The sequence below is a fragment of the Oncorhynchus nerka genome, linkage group LG4 (assembly GCF_034236695.1).
Source record: "Oncorhynchus nerka isolate Pitt River linkage group LG4, Oner_Uvic_2.0, whole genome shotgun sequence".
Classification (NCBI taxonomy): domain Eukaryota; kingdom Metazoa; phylum Chordata; class Actinopteri; order Salmoniformes; family Salmonidae; genus Oncorhynchus; species Oncorhynchus nerka.
Genome location: NC_088399.1, coordinates 47,594,515 through 47,613,493, shown reverse-complemented (window position 1 = coordinate 47,613,493; position 18,979 = coordinate 47,594,515). Strand labels below are relative to the sequence as shown.

At 46.0% G+C, this 18,979-nt stretch overlaps 1 protein-coding gene across 2 annotated transcripts in view; it reads left to right on the top strand.

The window, feature by feature from the left end:
• The window catches only part of LOC115128756 (zinc finger SWIM domain-containing protein 6), an 85,491-nt gene extending 74,953 nt beyond the window's left edge, over positions 1 to 10,538 (top strand). For both annotated transcript variants that reach the window (XM_029658895.2, XM_065017604.1), the window contains exons 6-14: positions 2,758 to 2,949; positions 3,086 to 3,232; positions 3,318 to 3,464; positions 5,298 to 5,558; positions 5,948 to 6,083; positions 6,708 to 6,865; positions 7,013 to 7,176; positions 7,259 to 7,340; positions 7,459 to 10,538. In XM_029658895.2, coding sequence (XP_029514755.2) covers positions 2,758 to 2,949; positions 3,086 to 3,232; positions 3,318 to 3,464; positions 5,298 to 5,558; positions 5,948 to 6,083; positions 6,708 to 6,865; positions 7,013 to 7,176; positions 7,259 to 7,340; positions 7,459 to 8,321 — 2,150 coding nt within the window. In that variant the 3' untranslated portion in view covers positions 8,322 to 10,538. The remainder of the gene's footprint in view (positions 1 to 2,757; positions 2,950 to 3,085; positions 3,233 to 3,317; positions 3,465 to 5,297; positions 5,559 to 5,947; positions 6,084 to 6,707; positions 6,866 to 7,012; positions 7,177 to 7,258; positions 7,341 to 7,458) is intronic.
• Positions 10,539 to 18,979: the final 8,441 nt, after the last annotated feature.

The window sequence follows — 18,979 nt, the reverse complement described above, 5'->3', positions numbered from 1 at the left end:
AGAGACACACACACCTGACCAACACAGTGCCTCAGGGCCAACCCAAGTGGGAAAACACAGACACACACACCTGACCAACACAGTGCCTCAGGGTCAACCCAAGTGGGAAAACACAGACACAGAGACACACACACCTGACCAACACAGTGCCTCAGGGCCAACCCAAGTGGGAAAACACAGACACAGAGACACACACACCTGACCAACACAGTGCCTCAGGGCCAACCCAAGTGGGAAAACACAGACACACACACCTGACCAACACAGTGCCTCAGGGCCAACCCAAGTGGGAAAACACAGACACACACACCTGACCAACACAGTGCCTCAGGGTCAACCCAAGTGGGAAAACACAGACACAGAGACACACACACCTGACCAACACAGAGCCTCAGGGTCAACCCAAGCGGGAAAACACAGACACACACACCTGACCAACACAGTGCCTCAGGGTCAACCCAAGTGGGAAAACACAGACACAGAGACACACACACCTGACCAACACAGAGCCTCAGGGTCAACCCAAGTGGGAAAACACAGACACAGAGACACACACACCTGACCAACACAGAGCCTCAGGGTCAACCCAAGTGGGAAAACACAGACACAGAGACACACACACCTGACCAACACAGTGTCTCAGGGCCAACCCAAGTGGGAAAACACAGGCCACCTGACCAACACAGTGCCTCAGGGCCAAAAACACAAAACACAGACACACACACCTGACCAACACAGTGCCTCAGGGCCAACCCAAGTGGGAAAACACAGACACAGAGACACACACACCTGACCAACACAGAGCCTCAGGGCCAACCCAAGTGGGAAAACACAGACACAGAGACACACACACCTGACCAACACAGTGCCTCAGGGCCAACCCAAGTGGGAAAACACAGACACAGAGACACACACACCTGACCAACACAGAGCCTCAGGGCCAACCCAAGTGGGAAAACACAGACACAGAGACACACACACCTGACCAACACAGTGTCTCAGGGCCAACCCAAGTGGGAAAAAACACACCTGGACCAAACACAGACACAGAGACACAGAGACACACACCTGACCAACACAGTGCCTCAGGGCCAACCCAAGTGGGAAAACACAGACACAGAGACACACACACCTGACCAACACAGAGCCTCAGGGCCAACCCAAGTGGGAAAACACAGACACAGAGACACACACCTGACCAACACAGTGCCTCAGGGCCAACCCAAGTGGGAAAACACAGACACACACACCTGACCAACACAGAACAACAAGTGGGAAAACACAGACACAGAGACACACACACCTGACCAACACAGTGTCTCAGGGCCAACCCAAGTGGGAAAACACAGACACACACACCTGACCAACACAGTGCCTCAGGGTCAACCCAAGTGGGAAAACACAGACACACACACCTGACCAACACAGAGCCTCAGGGCCAACCCAAGTGGGAAAACACAGACACAGAGACACACACACCTGACCAACACAGTGTCTCAGGGCCAACCCAAGTGGGAAAACACAGACACACACACACCTGACCAACACAGAGCCTCAGGGACAACCCAAGTGGGAAAACACAGACACAGAGACACACACAGCTGACCAACACAGTGCCTCAGGGCCAACCCAAGTGGGAAAACACAGACACAGAGACACACACCTGACCAACACAGAGCCTCAGGGCCAACCCAAGTGGGAAAACACAGACACAGAGACACACACACCTGACCAACACAGTGTCTCAGGGCCAACCCAAGTGGGAAAACACAGACACACACACCTGACCAACACAGAGCCTCAGGGACAACCCAAGTGGGAAAACACAGACACAGAGACACACACACCTGACCAACACAGTGCCTCAGGGCCAACCCAAGTGGGAAAACACAGACACAGAGACACACACACCTGACCAACACAGTGCCTCAGGGCCAACCCAAGTGGGAAAACACAGACACACACACCTGACCAACACAGAGCCTCAGGGCCAACCCAAGTGGGAAAACAGACACAGAGACACACACACCTGACCAACACAGTGCCTCAGGGCCAACCCAAGTGGGAAAACAAAGACACAGAGACTCACACACCTGACCAACACAGTGCCTCAGGGCCAACCCAAGTGGGAAAACACAGACACAGAGACACACACACCTGACCAACACAATGCCTCAGGGCCAACCCAAGTGGGAAAACACAGACACAGAGACACACACACCTGACCAACACAGAGCCTCAGGGCCAACCCAAGTGGGAAAACACAGACACAGAGACACACACACCTGACCAACACAGAGCCTCAGGGCCAACCCAAGTGGGACCCACCACACTAAGTTTGTGCGAGAAAAGCCACTTTCTTTTCATCAACTATTTCTCTATTTTCTCTCTGTTGATCTCTTTTTCTGTTTCTCCATCTGTCTACATGCCTTTTAATCAACTTTGTCTCGCTCCATGTCTCTGCCCTGCGAGCTGTTCTTATTACTTTCTGTGTGACTGATGGAATAAGCCCAATAACCCACGAGGGTTCCTCCAGCTACGGCTGCCCTCTGCTCCCCTTGTCTGTGCCTGAGCTAAATTAGAAAATATAAGCCCTTAAAAAATGTCTATCAGGCTTCTGAATAGGAACAGTGCAGCGAATGAGTATTTCATCCAGGTAGATTTAGGAGAAATGTTTTCAATGGAACATTGTCCTCTTCTTTCCCTCCCTCCCTCACCACCTCCCCTCCGTAATCCCTCTTTCTCCCTCTCTCCCAGACTCGTCGTCTCGTCCTCACAGGACAGTGTTTACGAGGGCCATCGAGGCCTGCGACCTGCACTGGCAGGACACGCACCTGCAGCGCATCATCACACATGACCTCTACACGCACTCACACGCACACTGTCACCACGACAACCATGGCAGTGCAGGGGCACTGTTCGACGCCCGTGGCTGGCCCCTCTGGCACGGTGAGTGTGTGTGTTTGTGTTGGCAGTGACGAATGCAAAGGAGGGCTAGATTTCTAAGACCTGTTTTTAGAAGAAGAAAAATAGATTTCGAGTAGCGTTGGAAGTAACAGCCTCCCGCCCCACCCCCCTCTCGCAGAGCACATCCCTACAGCGTGTGCGAGGGTGGATGCGCTGCGGTCACATGGTTATCCCAGGGAGGCCTTGCTGTTGGCCATCGCTATCGTCAACACTCTCATACGGCAGCAACAGAAACATCTTGAGCTCTTCCGCAGCCACAAAAAAGGTCTGTTGGAATTTGCATCTGTCTTAATTGGGTATTAAGTGTGTAAATGCAGAGTAATACCAGCGTGTGGTTTTGTCCTCTCCAGAGCTGCTCCATAAAGGCATGACATCTGTCACCAACATGGAGGGCTGGGTGGGACACCCCCTGGACCCTATAGGCACTCTGTTCAGCACCTTACTGGACACGGGACGGGGAGACGAGGAGGGGCGCAACGCCTTCCTAGACTTCTCAGGTAAATGCACGCACACTCTCTCTCGCTCTCGCTCTCTCTCTCTCTCCCTTTTCTGCATATTTTCTGCATTTTAATTGGATCGTTTTTTCCCCCTGCGCCATCTTTTATTCACGAGCTGTGATTGGAGCATGGCTGAGGAACAATTAGTGATGTCATCAGTGACGATTGGGTGTGATTGGTTCTGTCAGATAGATACTTGCGTTCCATGGCCTTGGAAACTGCTCGTGTGTGTGTGTGTGTGTGTGTGTGTGTGTGTGTGGGGGGGGAAGTGATAATCCTCCTGGGGTTATGTCTGTGGGCCCATAGAGACATCATTAAGCTATTAGAATAAATGATGACCTCTCCCTGGAGAACACACACCCAGAGAGACCGCAGAGAGACGGAACATGCTAATAGATCAACACATAAGTCAATAAAGGAAATAGCGCATCTATACATTGATTGTGAAACCTTAAGATACACTAAATGACCAAAATAATTGATCCCCCTTTGCTGCTATAACAGCCTCCACTCTTCTGGGAAGGCTTTCTACTAGATGTTGGGAAATTGTTGCGGGGACTTGCTTCCACTAGGCCACAATAGCATTTAGTGAGGTTGGGCACAAATGTTGGGCGATTAGGCCTGGCTCGCAGTCGCCATTCCAATTCATCCCAAAGGTGTTCGATGGGGTTGAGGTCAGGGCTCTGTGCAGGCCGGTCAAGTTCTTCCACACCGATCTCGACAAACCATTTCTGTATGGACCTCGCTTTGTGCACGGAGGCATTGTATTGCTGAAAGGGCCTTCCCTAAACTGTTGCCACAAAGTTGGAAGCTCAGAATAGTCTGGAATGTCATTGTATGCTGTAGCTTTAAGATTTCCCTTCACTGGAACTAAGGAGCCTAGCCCGAGCCATGAAAAACAGCCCAAGACAATTATTCTTCATCCACCAAACTTTACAGTTTCCACTGTGCATTGGGGAAGGTAGCGTTCTCCTGGCATCCACCAAACCCTGATTCGTCTGTCGGACCGCCAGATGGTGAAACGTGATTCATCATTCCAGGGAAGGCATTTCCACTGCTCCAGAGTCCAATGGCACCAAGCTTTACACCACTCCAGCTGACGCTTGGCATTGCGCATGGTTATCGTGGGCTTGTGTGCGGCAGCTCTGCCATGGAAACCCATTTCATGAAGCTCCCGACAAACAGTTCTTATGCTGACGTTGCTTCCAGAGGCATTTTGGAACTCGGTTAGTGAGTGTTGCAACCGAGGACAGACGGTTTTTATGCGGTTCAGCACTCTGTGGTCCCGTTCTGTGAGCTTGTGTGGCCTACCACTTCGCGGCTGAGCCGTTATTGCTCCTAGACATTTCCACTCACAATAACAGTAATAATTTTATACACCTGTCAGCAACGGGTGTGGCTGAAATAGCCAAATCCACTCATTTGAGGGGGGGGTCCACTTACTTTTGTATAAATAGCCTACTTTAAAGGCCTTGGTTGAAATAGCAGTAATTTTGGTCTGGACTGTGGACTATAATCCATTGACTATTTGAGTCAGGTGGGTTAGTGCTGGGGTGGAACTAACACCTGGACACACAGTAGCTCTGAATGACTGAATTGAATGCTGTAGTTTCCTGGGGCAGCACAGAGCTAGTGTCATGATAATGAGGTTTGAGTGACCGTATTGGTTCAGACACAGATTGAGCCACAGCCTTGCTGTTTCACTCGCTATTAGATTTGGTGACAACATTTCAAAGACATGCTGTTTTTAATGTGATCTCTTTTATTTTCTTTCTCTCTCTCCCTCTCCCTCTCTCTCTCCTCTCTCTCTCTGTTTCCCCGTTCTCTCTCCAGGCTCTGTGAGTTCAGCCAAAAGGTCGGAGCCCCACCTCTTCCCAGCACAACGCTTACTGGACGATGGCCAATCGTTCGTAGCACTAGCCGTAGAGACTGCTCTGATCGGCTTAGGGCAACAGAGGGTGATGCCCGACGGCCTATATGCCCAGGAGAAGGTGTGTCGCAACGAAGAGCAGCTATTGGCCAAGCTCCAGGAAGTGGAACTGGACGACGCACTGGTCAAGATCTTCCGCAAGCAAGCAATCTTCCTGCTAGAGGGTGAGGGGTAGATGCACACACACACACAGTCTTGTTTAACTAACTTTGTGGGGACACACAATTGATTCCCTTTCAAAGTCCTATTTTCCCTAAACCCTAACCGTAACACCAAAACCTAACCCTAACTCCTAAACCTAACCTTGAACCCTAATTTTAACCTTAACCCTAAACCCGTTAGAAATAGCCTTTTTCGCTGTTGGTCTAATTACTATTTACTAATGATTTAGAAATATAACGTTTTAATGCCAGTATATTCTGGTCCCCACAAGTATAGTTAAACATATCTACACAAACATCCGTTGCTCTCGCTAATCTCTATCTTTCTAATCTCTCTTTAGTCTAATCTATCTATCTAATATATCTAAGCCTGTATTCTCTGTCTCCCGTAGCTGGTCCATACAGTGGTCTAGGAGAGTTGCTCTACAGAGAGAGTGTTCCCATGCATACCTTTGCCAAGTATCTCTTCACCTCCCTACTACCTCACGACACAGAACTGGCGTACAAAATTGCACTGAGAGCCATGAGGTAAGTACACACACAAACATATCTCACATAACTTATTTTTCTTTGCACTTCAATAAATAGTTTATGCCCAGAAAGAACATCAGGTAAGATCAGATAAAAAGGGAGGTCAGCCTCCTTTTGAGGCTCAAGTGATGTACGTGTGTGTGAGGCGTGGAGCTGTCCTGGGTGCTGTTTCATCACAACGCTGCCTTTTGCTGGAATCCAAGTTAAATAATTCAACAGCATTGAAAATGAGTTTTGGAGATTGTTTGAATAATAAATATACAGTGATATATATATATATAAATATATATTTTGTGACGTTGAGTTTCTTTCTGACTGCTGAGAGGCTTATGAAACCTTTGGAACTTCATTTCATTCTGCCCAAATTAAACTCCGTAGGTTTTTAATATATTGAAATCTTTTTTTTCTTTTTTTTCCTTCTTTTTTTTAAACTCGGTCTTCAACCAGCCTCATATATACTGGCATTACAATGTTCTATTCTAAATCGTTTTTACTCATCTCCGCTTTAACAGAAGCACAGAATATTTCCATAAGCCTTAGAAGACATCTTAAAGGCCCATACATCCTTATCAAAGCCATAAATAAAGGGTCAATATTAGTATATTAAATATGTGTCTTTAGGTTACCGGTCCTGGAATCCATGGCTCCATCAGGTGATCTGTCCAGACCTCACCATATAGTGTCAATGGTCCCTAATCGCTACCCTCGCTGGTTCACTCTGTCTCACATAGAGTCACAACAATGTGAACTGGCCTCCACCATGCTCACCGCAGCCAAAGGTAAACACACACACACACATACTGTATGTACGAGCACACGCACACAACAAACGCACACTCACATACACACACATGCTCAAACAATTAATGTTTCTGATATTTTTTGCAAATAGGTTGTTTTACATGTTTGTTTTTTTGTCTTCTCAGGCGACGGGCGTAAGTTAGAAACGGTGTTAGAGTCCATCCAGAAGAACATCCACTCCTCGTCTCACATCTTCAAACTGGCTCAGGACGCCTTCAAGATCGCTACTCTGATGGACAGTCTACCGGACATCACACTGCTCAAGGTCTCACTGGAGCTGGGTCTTCAGGTAACACACACATCCACAGTAAACACACACACACACTCACACACACCCCCCTAACCTGAACCTGCTCCCCTCTCCCCTGAAGGTGATGAGAATGACTCTGTCCACGTTGAACTGGAGGAGGAGAGAGATGGTACGGTGGCTTGTCACCTGTGCCACAGAAGTTGGTGAGTTACTCCTTTAAGAATGTTTTGCGTAATGTGTGTCGGGGTGTATGAGTGATGTACTGCATGTGTGTGTCGAATATATATTTCCACAAACTAACCACCCTCTCCCCTGCTGTAGGTGTGTATGCGTTGGATAGCATCATGCAGAGTTGGTTCACCCTGTTCACCCCGACCGAGGCCACAAGCATCGTTGCCACCACCGTCATGTCCAACACCACCATCGTCCGCCTGCACCTGGACTGTCACCAGCAGGAGAACCTGGCCTCCTCCGCCCGGACCCTGGCCCTGCAGTGTACCATGAAGGACCCCCAGAACTGTGCCCTCTCCGCCCTCACGCTCTGCGAGAAGGACCACATCGCCTTCGAGACGGCCTACCAGATCGTCCTGGACGCGGCCGTCACGGGGATGAGCTACACACAGCTCTTTACAATAGCCAGGTACATGGAGCACAGAGGATATCCCATGAGGGCTTACAAGCTGGCCACGCTAGCCATGGCCCACCTTAACCTCAGCTACAACCAGGACACCCACCCGGCTATCAACGACGTGCTGTGGGCCTGCGCTCTGAGTCACTCTCTGGGGAAGAACGAGCTGACTGCCGTCATCCCCCTGGTGGTGAAGAGCGTGAAGTGCGCCACTGTACTGTCAGACATTTTGAGACGGTGCACGTTGACCACGCCGGGCATGGTGGCGCTGCACAGCCGCAGGAACTCTGGGAAGCTGATGTCGCTGGACAAGGCGCCGCTCAGGCAGCTGCTGGACGCCACTATCGGGGCCTACATCAACACCACGCACTCTCGCCTCACGCACATCAGCCCGCGCCACTACAGCGAGTTCATCGAGTTCCTCAGTAAGGCCAGAGAGACGTTCCTCATGGCCCAGGACGGACACATCCAGTTTACCCAGTTCATAGACAACCTTAAACAGATCTACAAGGGCAAGAAGAAACTCATGATGCTCGTACGGGAGAGGTTCGGTTGACGAAAGACTAAACGTTTAAAAAAAACTTTTGTGATTGGTCGACGACGGATCTATTGAGGTGAAGAGATGGAGAGCGATCACGCCCCCTTTTACTTGATCCCGCCTTTGTATCCTTTTGTAACTTAAAAAGTGACGGAAAAAATGGAAAATGGAAAGAAAAAACAGAAAACAAGAAAAACGAAACGACTAAAAACAAACAATAAAAAAGCCACATCGGTATTAATGTGTATATAGACCCTATTTAGTTCACAAACAAACAAAAAAATAACATTTGTTGAGGAAGTGTGTGTGTGTGTGTGTGTGTGTCCCTTTATATGTATGAAGGAGAGTGTGAGAGAGAGAGAAATACAATCTTTTGGTTTCCACTGAGTATATGTTGTCCAGTGGCGAGATGTCCTCATAGCACTCCTGTTCCCCTTCTGTTGAAAGCTCACAGAGACAAACACGGCTTAAACCAAACGGAGCAACTGCATCAGACGTGACAAGTACCTCGTACGGACCCAGCTTTACTCCCCCCTTGTCCTCACCACTCAGTGTAGTCAAAGTGTGCAAACGGTAGAAGTAAAAGAACAACACAAACAAACAGTTCACATTTCTTGTTTTTCCTTTTATTTACTGTTTTTGTTTCTTGAGTAACAGTGATCACCAACTCCAGTCTGACTGTCTGCCATGGCTTTGCAGTGTTGTTCACCCTGATGCTACACACACACACACACACACACACTAAACAAGCAAATAAACACAGAAAAACACACCCACACTCAGAAACACTGTAAACACACCCTTGCAGAAAACACACACTTATACTGTCATAGTGCTTGCGCTTGTGGAAACTTAGCAACTGTCAACATACATTCTCAGGGATTTCTCTAAAAAAAAAGGAAAGTGAAAAAAGAAAGAGTGAGAGCATTTTATTGTACTGTGTATATATAATAGTATATGTCTGAATAGTGAAAAACAAATGTATACGTTAACTAATTTATAAATAATATTCTATGTAATGCAAAATACTTGAAGCTGCAGTACCTTGGTTTTTATAGCAAAAACATATCAGAAGGACAATTAAAATGTGTCGCCTTGCGTTGCATCATCAGGGGCCAGGACAAAGGTCAAAGGTTAGGGGTCACTTCAGTAGGACTGTTAGCTGGATGACCCCGCCGAGACAGACAGACTGACACCCACTGGACTGCTTGACAGGAACTGGCTGTTTGCAAAACAGGACATGGATGTTGTATTTTGTATGGACCAGCGAAATATATATATCCTCCAGTTGTAGACACAGTTTCATTGGGCACCGCAGAAGAAGAGGAAAGAGAGAGAGACTTCCCAGGAGCCAGATCAGTGAGCCTTAGCGTTACAGATGTAGAACGAGGGCCCAGTGCCTATGAAGCCGTCAAATGTAGATCTGACAAAACCCCTGACTCTTTACTAATAATCAGCGTAGAAATTTGGCCTGACCACGCCTCGTGTCTCCTTCCGCAGTGATCAAGTTACAAAAAAGAAGCTCCATTATATGCACAACAACCAACCAACAACATGTACATGCCTCCACAACCAACCAACAACATGTACATGCCTCCACAACCAACAACATGTACAACATGCCTCTTCTGCTGACTCCCTGACTTTGTGCAGGACAGACAGTTGCTATGTAGGTCTTGACTGTTCCAACTTTTTTTAACGCTTTTTGTTATTTATGTTTCTCTCTTTTTGAATTTTTAAAATTTCTCTCTAGAATTCCTCAACGAGAACAGCCTTCTTTCTTGCCTTGTCTTAATGCTTTAAAACAACCAAACGGGAGTTCTAACTACCAAACTTCGTTCATTAAATTTAAAGCCAACCAACTTTGGTTACAACTTTTAGTGTCTTTCTTTTTTAGCTGACTGGTTTTGTGTTCAGTGCTTTGAAAATCCCTTCTCCTCTGTTTGTTTTTGGGGTGCAGAAACGTTGTCTAGTGTCTCATGTCCCCTCCTCCTCTAGAGGTTTGTCCGTAGTTCCTTTGTCCAGAGGCGCAAATATAATTCATATTCCATTTTATTTATTATGATAGGTAAACGATTGTACTTCTTCAACAGTGTCAGCATTGCTCATGAAGTTGAAATTCAGATTTGATACACCGATATCAATTTATTTATGTAACTAAATCACTGTTTTATAAACTTGTTAATGATTCAACTTTTTTTTGTTGTTTTAATTAAAATTAGTTTTTTGAGAGGAGACCTTGTGTGGTGTTTTGTTTTCTCTAGTTCTGCTATTTTTATGCTGCGTCATCAGTTGAGAAACGTTTGGGTTTTACTTTCTTTTATCCAAGAATGTAAACCCTGGAACGCGTCTGGAAAATAATGAATCCACTGAGAGTAGTAGTAAAAAGGAAGTCAAGTTCCCCCCCTGCTCGTCTGTTTCCCAGAAACAGTCTTATAGTCGTTGTGTTTGGTGTATTTAGGCGGTATTCCAAGTGTTCTGTTCTTTATCATTCCTGGTATTCTCGAGATGTTTATAATACCCAAGAGTCGATATTCAGGCCATTCATACGAAGGAATTCCCCTCGACCAAACCCACAAATTCGGGAAAACAAACAGCAATTTTTCTTTGACCCCAATTGTAAAAGAGCCAACTTCATCATCAGTGTTTAGTTATACAAAAATATGCCAAAAAGCTGTTGTGTTGTTCAATATACAGTTCAGTGTTCCACGTAGGGAAATAGATTCTGCGAGAAGAGCCATGTGGCTTCAGGCTATTCCGTGTGGGACGTGGGGACCCGGTGTCCAAGTAGCTATGTGTGTGGAAAACATTTCTTCACAGGTAATGCATTTTACTTGTGTGAGTATAGTCCGTTTGTAACTCCACTCACTACTTATAGCTGTATAGTCCGTTTGTAACTCCACTCACTACTTATAGTTGTATAGTCCGTTTGTAACTCCACTCACTACTTATAGCTGTATAGTCCGTTTGTAACTCCACTCACTACTTATAGCTGTATAGTCCGTTTGTAACTCCACTCACTACTTATAGCTGTATAGTCCGTTTGTAACTCCACTCACTACTTATAGCTGTATAGTCCGTTTGTAACTCCACTCACTACTTATAGCTGTATAGTCTGTTTGTAAACTCCACTCACTACTTATAGCTGTACAGTCCGTTTGTAACTCCACTCACTACTTATAGCTGTATAGTCCGCTCACTACTTATAGCTGTATAGTCCGTTTGTAACTCCACTCACTACTTATAGCTGTATAGTCCGTTTGTAACTCCACTCACTACTTATAGCTGTATAGTCCGTTTGTAACTCCACTCACTACTTATAGCTGTATAGTCGGTTTGTAACTCCACTCACTACTTATAGCTGTATAGTTCGTTTGTAACTCCAGTCACTACTTACATTTACATTTACATTTAAGTCATTTAGCAGACGCTCTTATCCAGAGCGACTTACAAATTGGTGCGTTCACCTTAAGACATCCAGTGGAACAGCCACTTTACAATAGTGCATCTAAATCTTTTAAGGGGGTGAGAAGGATTACTTTATCCTATCCTAGGTATTCCTGAAAGAGGTGGGGTTTCAGGTGTCTCCGGAAGGTGGTGATTGACTCCGCTGTCCTGGCGTCGTGAGGGAGTTTGTTCCACCATTGGGGGGCCAGAGCAGCGAACAGTTTTGACTGGGCTGCGCGGGAACTGTACTTCCTCAGTGGTAGGGAGGCGAGCAGGCCAGAGGTGGATGAACGCAGTGCCCTTGTTTGGGTGTAGGGCCTGATCAGAGCCTGGAGGTACTGAGGTGCCGTTCCCCTCACAGCTCCGTAGGCAAGCACCATGGTCTTGTAGCGGATGCGAGCTTCAACTGGAAGCCAGTGGAGAGAGCGGAGGAGCGGGGTGACGTGAGAGAACTTGGGAAGGTTGAACACCAGACGGGCTGCGGCGTTCTGGATGAGTTGTAGGGGTTTAATGGCACAGGCAGGGAGCCCAGCCAACAGCGAGTTGCAGTAATCCAGACGGGAGATGACAAGTGCCTGGATTAGGACCTGCGCCGCTTCCTGTGTGAGGCAGGGTCGTACTCTGCGGATGTTGTAGAGCATGAACCTACAAGAACGGGCCACCACCTTGATGTTAGTTGAGAACGACAGGGTGTTGTCCAGGATCACGCCAAGGTTCTTAGCGCTCTGAGAGGAGGACACAATGGAGTTGTCAACCGTGATGGCGAGATCATGGAACGGGCAGTCCTTCCCCGGGAGGAAGAGCAGCTCCGTCTTGCCGAGGTTCAGCTTGAGGTGGTGATCCGTCATCCACACTGATATGTCTGCCAGACATGCAGAGATGCGATTCGCCATCTGGTCATCAGAAGGGGAAAGGAGAAGATTAATTGTGTGTCGTCTGCATAGCAATGATAGGAGAGACCATGTGAGGTTATGACAGAGCCAAGTGACTTGGTGTATAGCGAGAATAGAGAGGGCCTAGAACAGAGCCCTGGGGGACGCCAGTGGTGAGAGCGCGTGGTGAGGAGACAGATTCTCGCCACGCCACCTGGTAGGAGCGACCTGTCAGGTAGGACGCAATCCAAGCGTGGGCCGCGCCGGAGATGCCCAACTCGGAGAGGGTGGAGAGGAGGATCTGATGGTTCACAGTATCGAAGGCAGCCGATAGGTCTAGAAGGATGAGAGCAGAGGAGAGAGAGTTAGCTTTAGCAGTGCGGAGGGCCTCCGTGATACAGAGAAGAGCAGTCTCAGTTGAATGACTAGTCTTGAAACCTGACTGATTTGGATCAAGAAGGTCATTCTGAGAGAGATAGCGGGAGAGCTGGCCAAGGACGGCACGTTCAAGAGTTTTGGAGAGAAAAGAAAGAAGGGATACTGGTCTGTAGTTGTTGACATCGGAGGGATCGAGTGTAGGTTTTTTCAGAAGGGGTGCAACTCTCGCTCTCTTGAAGACAGAAGGGACTTACTTATAGCTGTATAGTCCGTTTGTAACTCCACTCACTACTTATAGCTGTATAGTCCGTTTGTAACTCCACTCACTACTTATAGCTGTATAGTCCGTTTGTAACTCCACTCACTACTTATAGCTGTACAGTCCGTTTGTAACTCCACTCACTACTTATAGCTGTATAGTTCGTTTGTAACTCCACTCACTACTTATAGCTGTATAGTCCGTTTGTAACTCCACTCACTACTTATAGCTGTATAGTCCGTTTGTAACTCCACTCACTACTTATAGCTGTATAGTCCGTTTGTAACTCCACTCACTACTTATAGCTGTATAGTCCGTTTGTAACTCCACTCACTACTTATAGCTGTATAGTCCGTTTGTAAACTCCACTCACTACTTATAGCTGTATAGTCCGTTTGTTTGTGTTGTTGGTCTTCCTAGCTTAATGTTCCGGTCGGTATCTAGCTAGCTAGCACACTACTCGTGTGGCTGTTAGCGCTGCTATGAAAAGGGGCATGAGGGAAGCCCCACAATATGATGTTTTTCAAACTATTGAGACTCGGGAGCAGGCAATGTTTAAAAGTCATCTTTAAACATGTTGTACTTTTGAATTCCACAGAATCATCTGGACTGTAACGTTTACATCCCTCTACAGTCCCGGTCGGTTTTAGGAGAAAACAACCTGTGGCTACCTAGGTTACCCAATTGTCTCACAGCAACAACTTTAACTTTTTCAAACACAATTTTCTTGTTGTCTGCTTGTTTCATTAAATTACAAAAGCACTATTTCTCCTAGTTCTTTTTTTTTTTTTTTTACAGGCAGACGCAAAGTCCCCCTTTTAGTTTCCTTGGTTAGATGACTATAGGAAGTGGGGTATTCCTTCCTCTTCCTATCTCTTATCGTCAACGGCAACCAGGGTGACTGTAGACTGGACAGGAAATTCTAGTTGGAACCACAGAAGGAGGGGGGTGGAGGAACAGGAACAGCCCCAGATGATTCCAAACATGACTTTTGACAATGTTTTGGCCCCCCGATAGCCGTTCCATAACAAGTCAACCTGCGCTGTTTGAATTTACTACATGTGAAGTGTTTTTAACAGAACAGACCGCAGTAAATCCCCAAGCTAACAATGAACCATACTAAACAGGAACCAGGTAAAATGGTCAAGAGTTAAGGGGTTGAGATTAAGCCTGTATATCTCTGCCTTCGTTTGTATTTGGGAAGCAAGATAAGACTCCCTAACACGCAATATTATATAGATTTATTCCAAGAGATAGTGTTCCCTGAAGTCTATTTGGGGTTGTTACTTGTACACTGCATGATCGCCCAAACACTCAGCTTCTAGAGGAATGTTAGAGAAACTGAGACTGGGTGTTCTCATGCCAACATCTGAACATTGCCTGCACACACACACACACACACACACTCTCTCTCTCCTCTCTCATGTACACACATACACACCTTGAATGGTACAGTATCTCCTGTATAAATAGCCTGGCAGTGGGGAGTTTCTGTAACCCCATCACCTGGCTCCAAAGATAAACTGGATCACACAGCTGGGACACACACACACACAAACACATCCTGGCTGAACCAGACCACTATCCTGTTCTCGTTCCCAGATTCCCAGTCCATCTGGGACGGGAATGTTCTCTCTACTTCGCTCTCTTCTCCAGTCTGTCTTTCTTTATCTCTCTCGTCTCGCCCTCTCTCCTCTTATTTTGCTCTTTCTCTCTCCTCTTTTTCCTCTTTCTCGTTTTCTTTACCTCATTACCTCTGGAAGAACAAACTGTTAAAGCCTCGACCAGAGAGAAGTCTGTGTTTTACAGCTGAGGTAATATCACCACCCACCTCCTCAGTACTGAGAACTAATCTGTTTCACAATCTATTTCTGGGGGATCCTGAAGGAGCCCACATTTTTGTTCCAGTCCAGCACTAACTCATCTCATCCAATTGGTTAATATCCTGTGTTTGCCATCACACCCATCAATCACTCCCCATCCTGTCTCTCATAGCGACGCGTCTCCTTCCTGCTCCAGCAACAGCTGGTCAGAGAGATCAGTCTGTCAAGGGACAACTTTATTCTACACCTTTACCACACCACAGAGACTGTCCAGACGCCAGAGGAAAGAGACTCGGTATCCATTTCAGTCCAACGGCCACAGCACTGGTGGATGTCTGCATTCCACTTCCTATCTTGTAAAAGTCCTGTGTGGATAGACATCTCTTGCTCTGTGATTTGTTGCACGGGTGGTAGACTTTGATCCTTTATCGGGAGACAGGCAGCAGGCCCTTAAACACACAACATTCTAGAAGGAGGTCGAAGAGCACATTAGCAAAGGTGAAATGGAGCCTCGACTGCTAGACTGGTACCTCCGTTAGTGGAGCTGTGCTGCTTGTTCAGACAGTTGTTTGTTTGTACAACGTGGCTGTTGGTATGTTACCTTCTTTCAATAATCCCTCCCAACAAAGGCATTATCTGACCTTGACCGTTCTTATGGGATACTGCAGGTAGAAAAGAGAAGCTGTTCTAATCTTGCATGTACCACTAGGAGCTTAGAGCAATTTTACATGCCAGCAAAAAAAAAACATTAAAAGCAGCATATTCGATGATTGTTCAAAAGTGTGATCTTTTGTCATTTAATATGGATTTTTTTTTTTTTATCTATGGGCTTAGTTTGCTTGACCCAAATGCTTTGATTCTACCTATGTTATTCCCACAATTCTCACCTCCATATTCTAAAGTGGTATTGTTCGATTGACGCACTCGCTTTAGAGCGTGGCTACTGCTTGTGATTCCTGTCTGTGTGTATAAAAAGATCTGCATTGTGTTTGGTCTATGTTCACTAAAATCAATCTTGTGAACTCTTCACATTCGTGAATGCTTGGGTAGAACTCCTTCTCTGCTCCTGTAGTTTAAACCTTCATAGTTCTCCTGGTACAACGACAACACGGCTTACTCTCTAATCAATGTCTCGCTCCTTCTAAGGATGGATTTGAGCTTCCTTTATTCATTCATTTCTAAGAGCGTTCTTGTCATGGTACAGGAGAATGGTCACAAGGTCAATCAATTGCTGGTTAGGTTTGGAAGACCTGTGTCCTGGATGTCACATTTTCCCACTTAGTTACACAAAAGTTTTAAGTAGTTTAGTTTTGGTACATAACTGAGGTTAGGATTCAACCCTGAAAAATGTACTTAAACCCACACACCCCTGAAGTAATGAGTTGAGTTGTACTTCCCTTCCTCCCACCCCTCTCTCCCAGAAGGGAGGGAAGAAATATGGCGCTGGACAAAGCACCTTGGTGGAGATTAGACTGCACCAACCATCCATCACACTCCAGGCCGGTCCTTGGAATATATTATGTCCTGATAATCTGATTGTGCATGTCAATGAACGATGCTGCAGAATTCCCCTCCTGTCCTTAGTACCCCCATTATTTGTAGGGTGGCTCAAGATTGACATTGGCCTTAAGATCTAGGATCAGATTCCCTTACCCACAACCCTAACCATTAGGTAGATGAGGGGGGGGGGACATCTGACCCTGTATCAGTGGTGAGCGGCAGAGTCTACATACTGCTGTTTAGTGTGTATGTGTTGAATAGAGAGACGTAATGTTTCTGCAGCCTTCCTTATAATCCGCGTCAGAGCCGGGAGCGACGCCATCCTATTCACAATCCCATTGGCTTAATGCACCGTGTCCGTCATGCTAATTTATGTCATTAGATGTGGTGGTACTAGGCTGTGTTAAGTCTTCACAGACACACACACACACACACACACACCTCACCATCAGACACAGTATGTAAACAAAGAACCAGTGAGAGAACATGAGAGGATTGGTTTATTCGGATCCACATTCGCGTTTGCAGAAGGAGCAGCTATTCTTCCGGGGGTCCACAAAAAACATGACAAGTAACAAAATACTGGTATTTTTGGTATTTTATCAGCATCCAAAAGCAGCAGCTACTTTTCCTGAGGTCCACAAAAAAACAGAAACATAATACAGAATGACATAGTACAGAACAACGGGGAGAGGCGTTGTGCCGCGAGGTGTTGCTTTATCTGGGTTTTTTGCAACCAGGTTTGCTGTTTATTTGAGCAATATGAGATGGAAGTTCCATGTAATAAGGGCTCTATATAATACTGTAAGATTTCTTGAATTTGTTCTGGATTTTGGGACTGTGGAAAGACCCCTGGAGGCATGTCTGGTGGGATAAGTGTGTGTGTAAGTTGACTATTAATGTTTCTTATAAAAAGAAGTGATGCAGTCAGTCTCTCCTCAACTCTTAGCCAAGAGAGACCGGCATGCATAGTATTTATATCAGCCCTCTGATTACAATGAAGAGCAGAACGTGCCACTCTGTTCTGGGCCAGCTGCAGCTTAACTAGTTCTTTAGTTGCAGCACTGGACCACATGACTGGACAATAATCAAGATTAGACAAAACTAGAGCCTGCATAACTTTCTTTTTGGAGTGTGGTGTCAAAAAAGCAGAGCATCTCTTTATTACGGCTAGACCTCTCCCCATCTTTACAACCATTGAATCTATATGTTTTGACCATGACAGTTAACAATCGAAGGTAACACCAAGTAATTTAGACTCCTCAACTTGTTCAACAGCCACACCATTCATTACCAGATTCAGCTGAGGTCTAGAACTTAGGGAATAATTTGTATCAAATACAATGCTCTTAGTTTTAGAGATGTTTAGGACCAGTTTATTACTGGCCACCCATTCCAAAACAGACTGCAACTCTTGGTTAAGGGTTTCAGTGACTTCATTAGCTGGTGTTGCTGATGGTTGAATCATCCGCTTACATGGACATACGTGCTTTGTTTAATGCCAGTGGCATGTCATTGGTAAAAATAGAAAAGAGTAGAGGGCCTACTGGTACACCCCACTTGACATGTTTGACATTAGAGAAGCTCCCATTAAAGAAACCCCTCGGTTCTTTTAGATAGATAGTTCTGAATCCACTATATGGCAGAGGTTGAAAAGCCATAACATACATGTTTTTTCAACAACAAGGACAGTCAATTTCAAACACAACTAAATATAAACAATCAAATACATAAATAGTACATAAAAATACAACAACAAAAATAGTGTTAGGCGAAGCAGTTCATCTCCCGTCAACCCTCAACCAGGAAAGACTGGCATGCATCTTGTTGATGTTAGTTAGTTTGGCTAAGTCTGCAATTGACAAGACCAGAGCCTGAACAACCAGTACGGTTGATATTTGTTTCAAAAACACACAACAACTTTGTCAATATGACTTGACCGTGATAATTGACCATCCAATGTTTTACCTCGGAGTTTAGCTTCCTCAACCTGCTCAATGGTCACCCCCTTTATGCACAACTCCAGCTGAGGTTTAGGCCTTAGAGAATGTTTTCAACCCAATACAATGCTTTCATTTTAGATGAACTTAAGACCAGTTTATTATTAATCACCCATTCGGATACTGACTGTAACTCCTTATCAGTGAGCTCACTGACTTTGGTTGCTGACATGAAGTGTGAAATCATCCGCAGTGCATAGTCATTTGTGTCAGACTAGCTTTGTGTCAGACCAGTGGCAAATCATTAGTAAAAATAGAGAAGAGGAACTTTTCAAAGCAACTGCTCTGAGGGACACCACACTGTACATATCTGATGTTAGAGAAGCTTCCATTGAAGAACTCTCTCTGGGTTCTATTGGATAAATACCTATCCAACCCTGTGATGGCAGGTGCTGAA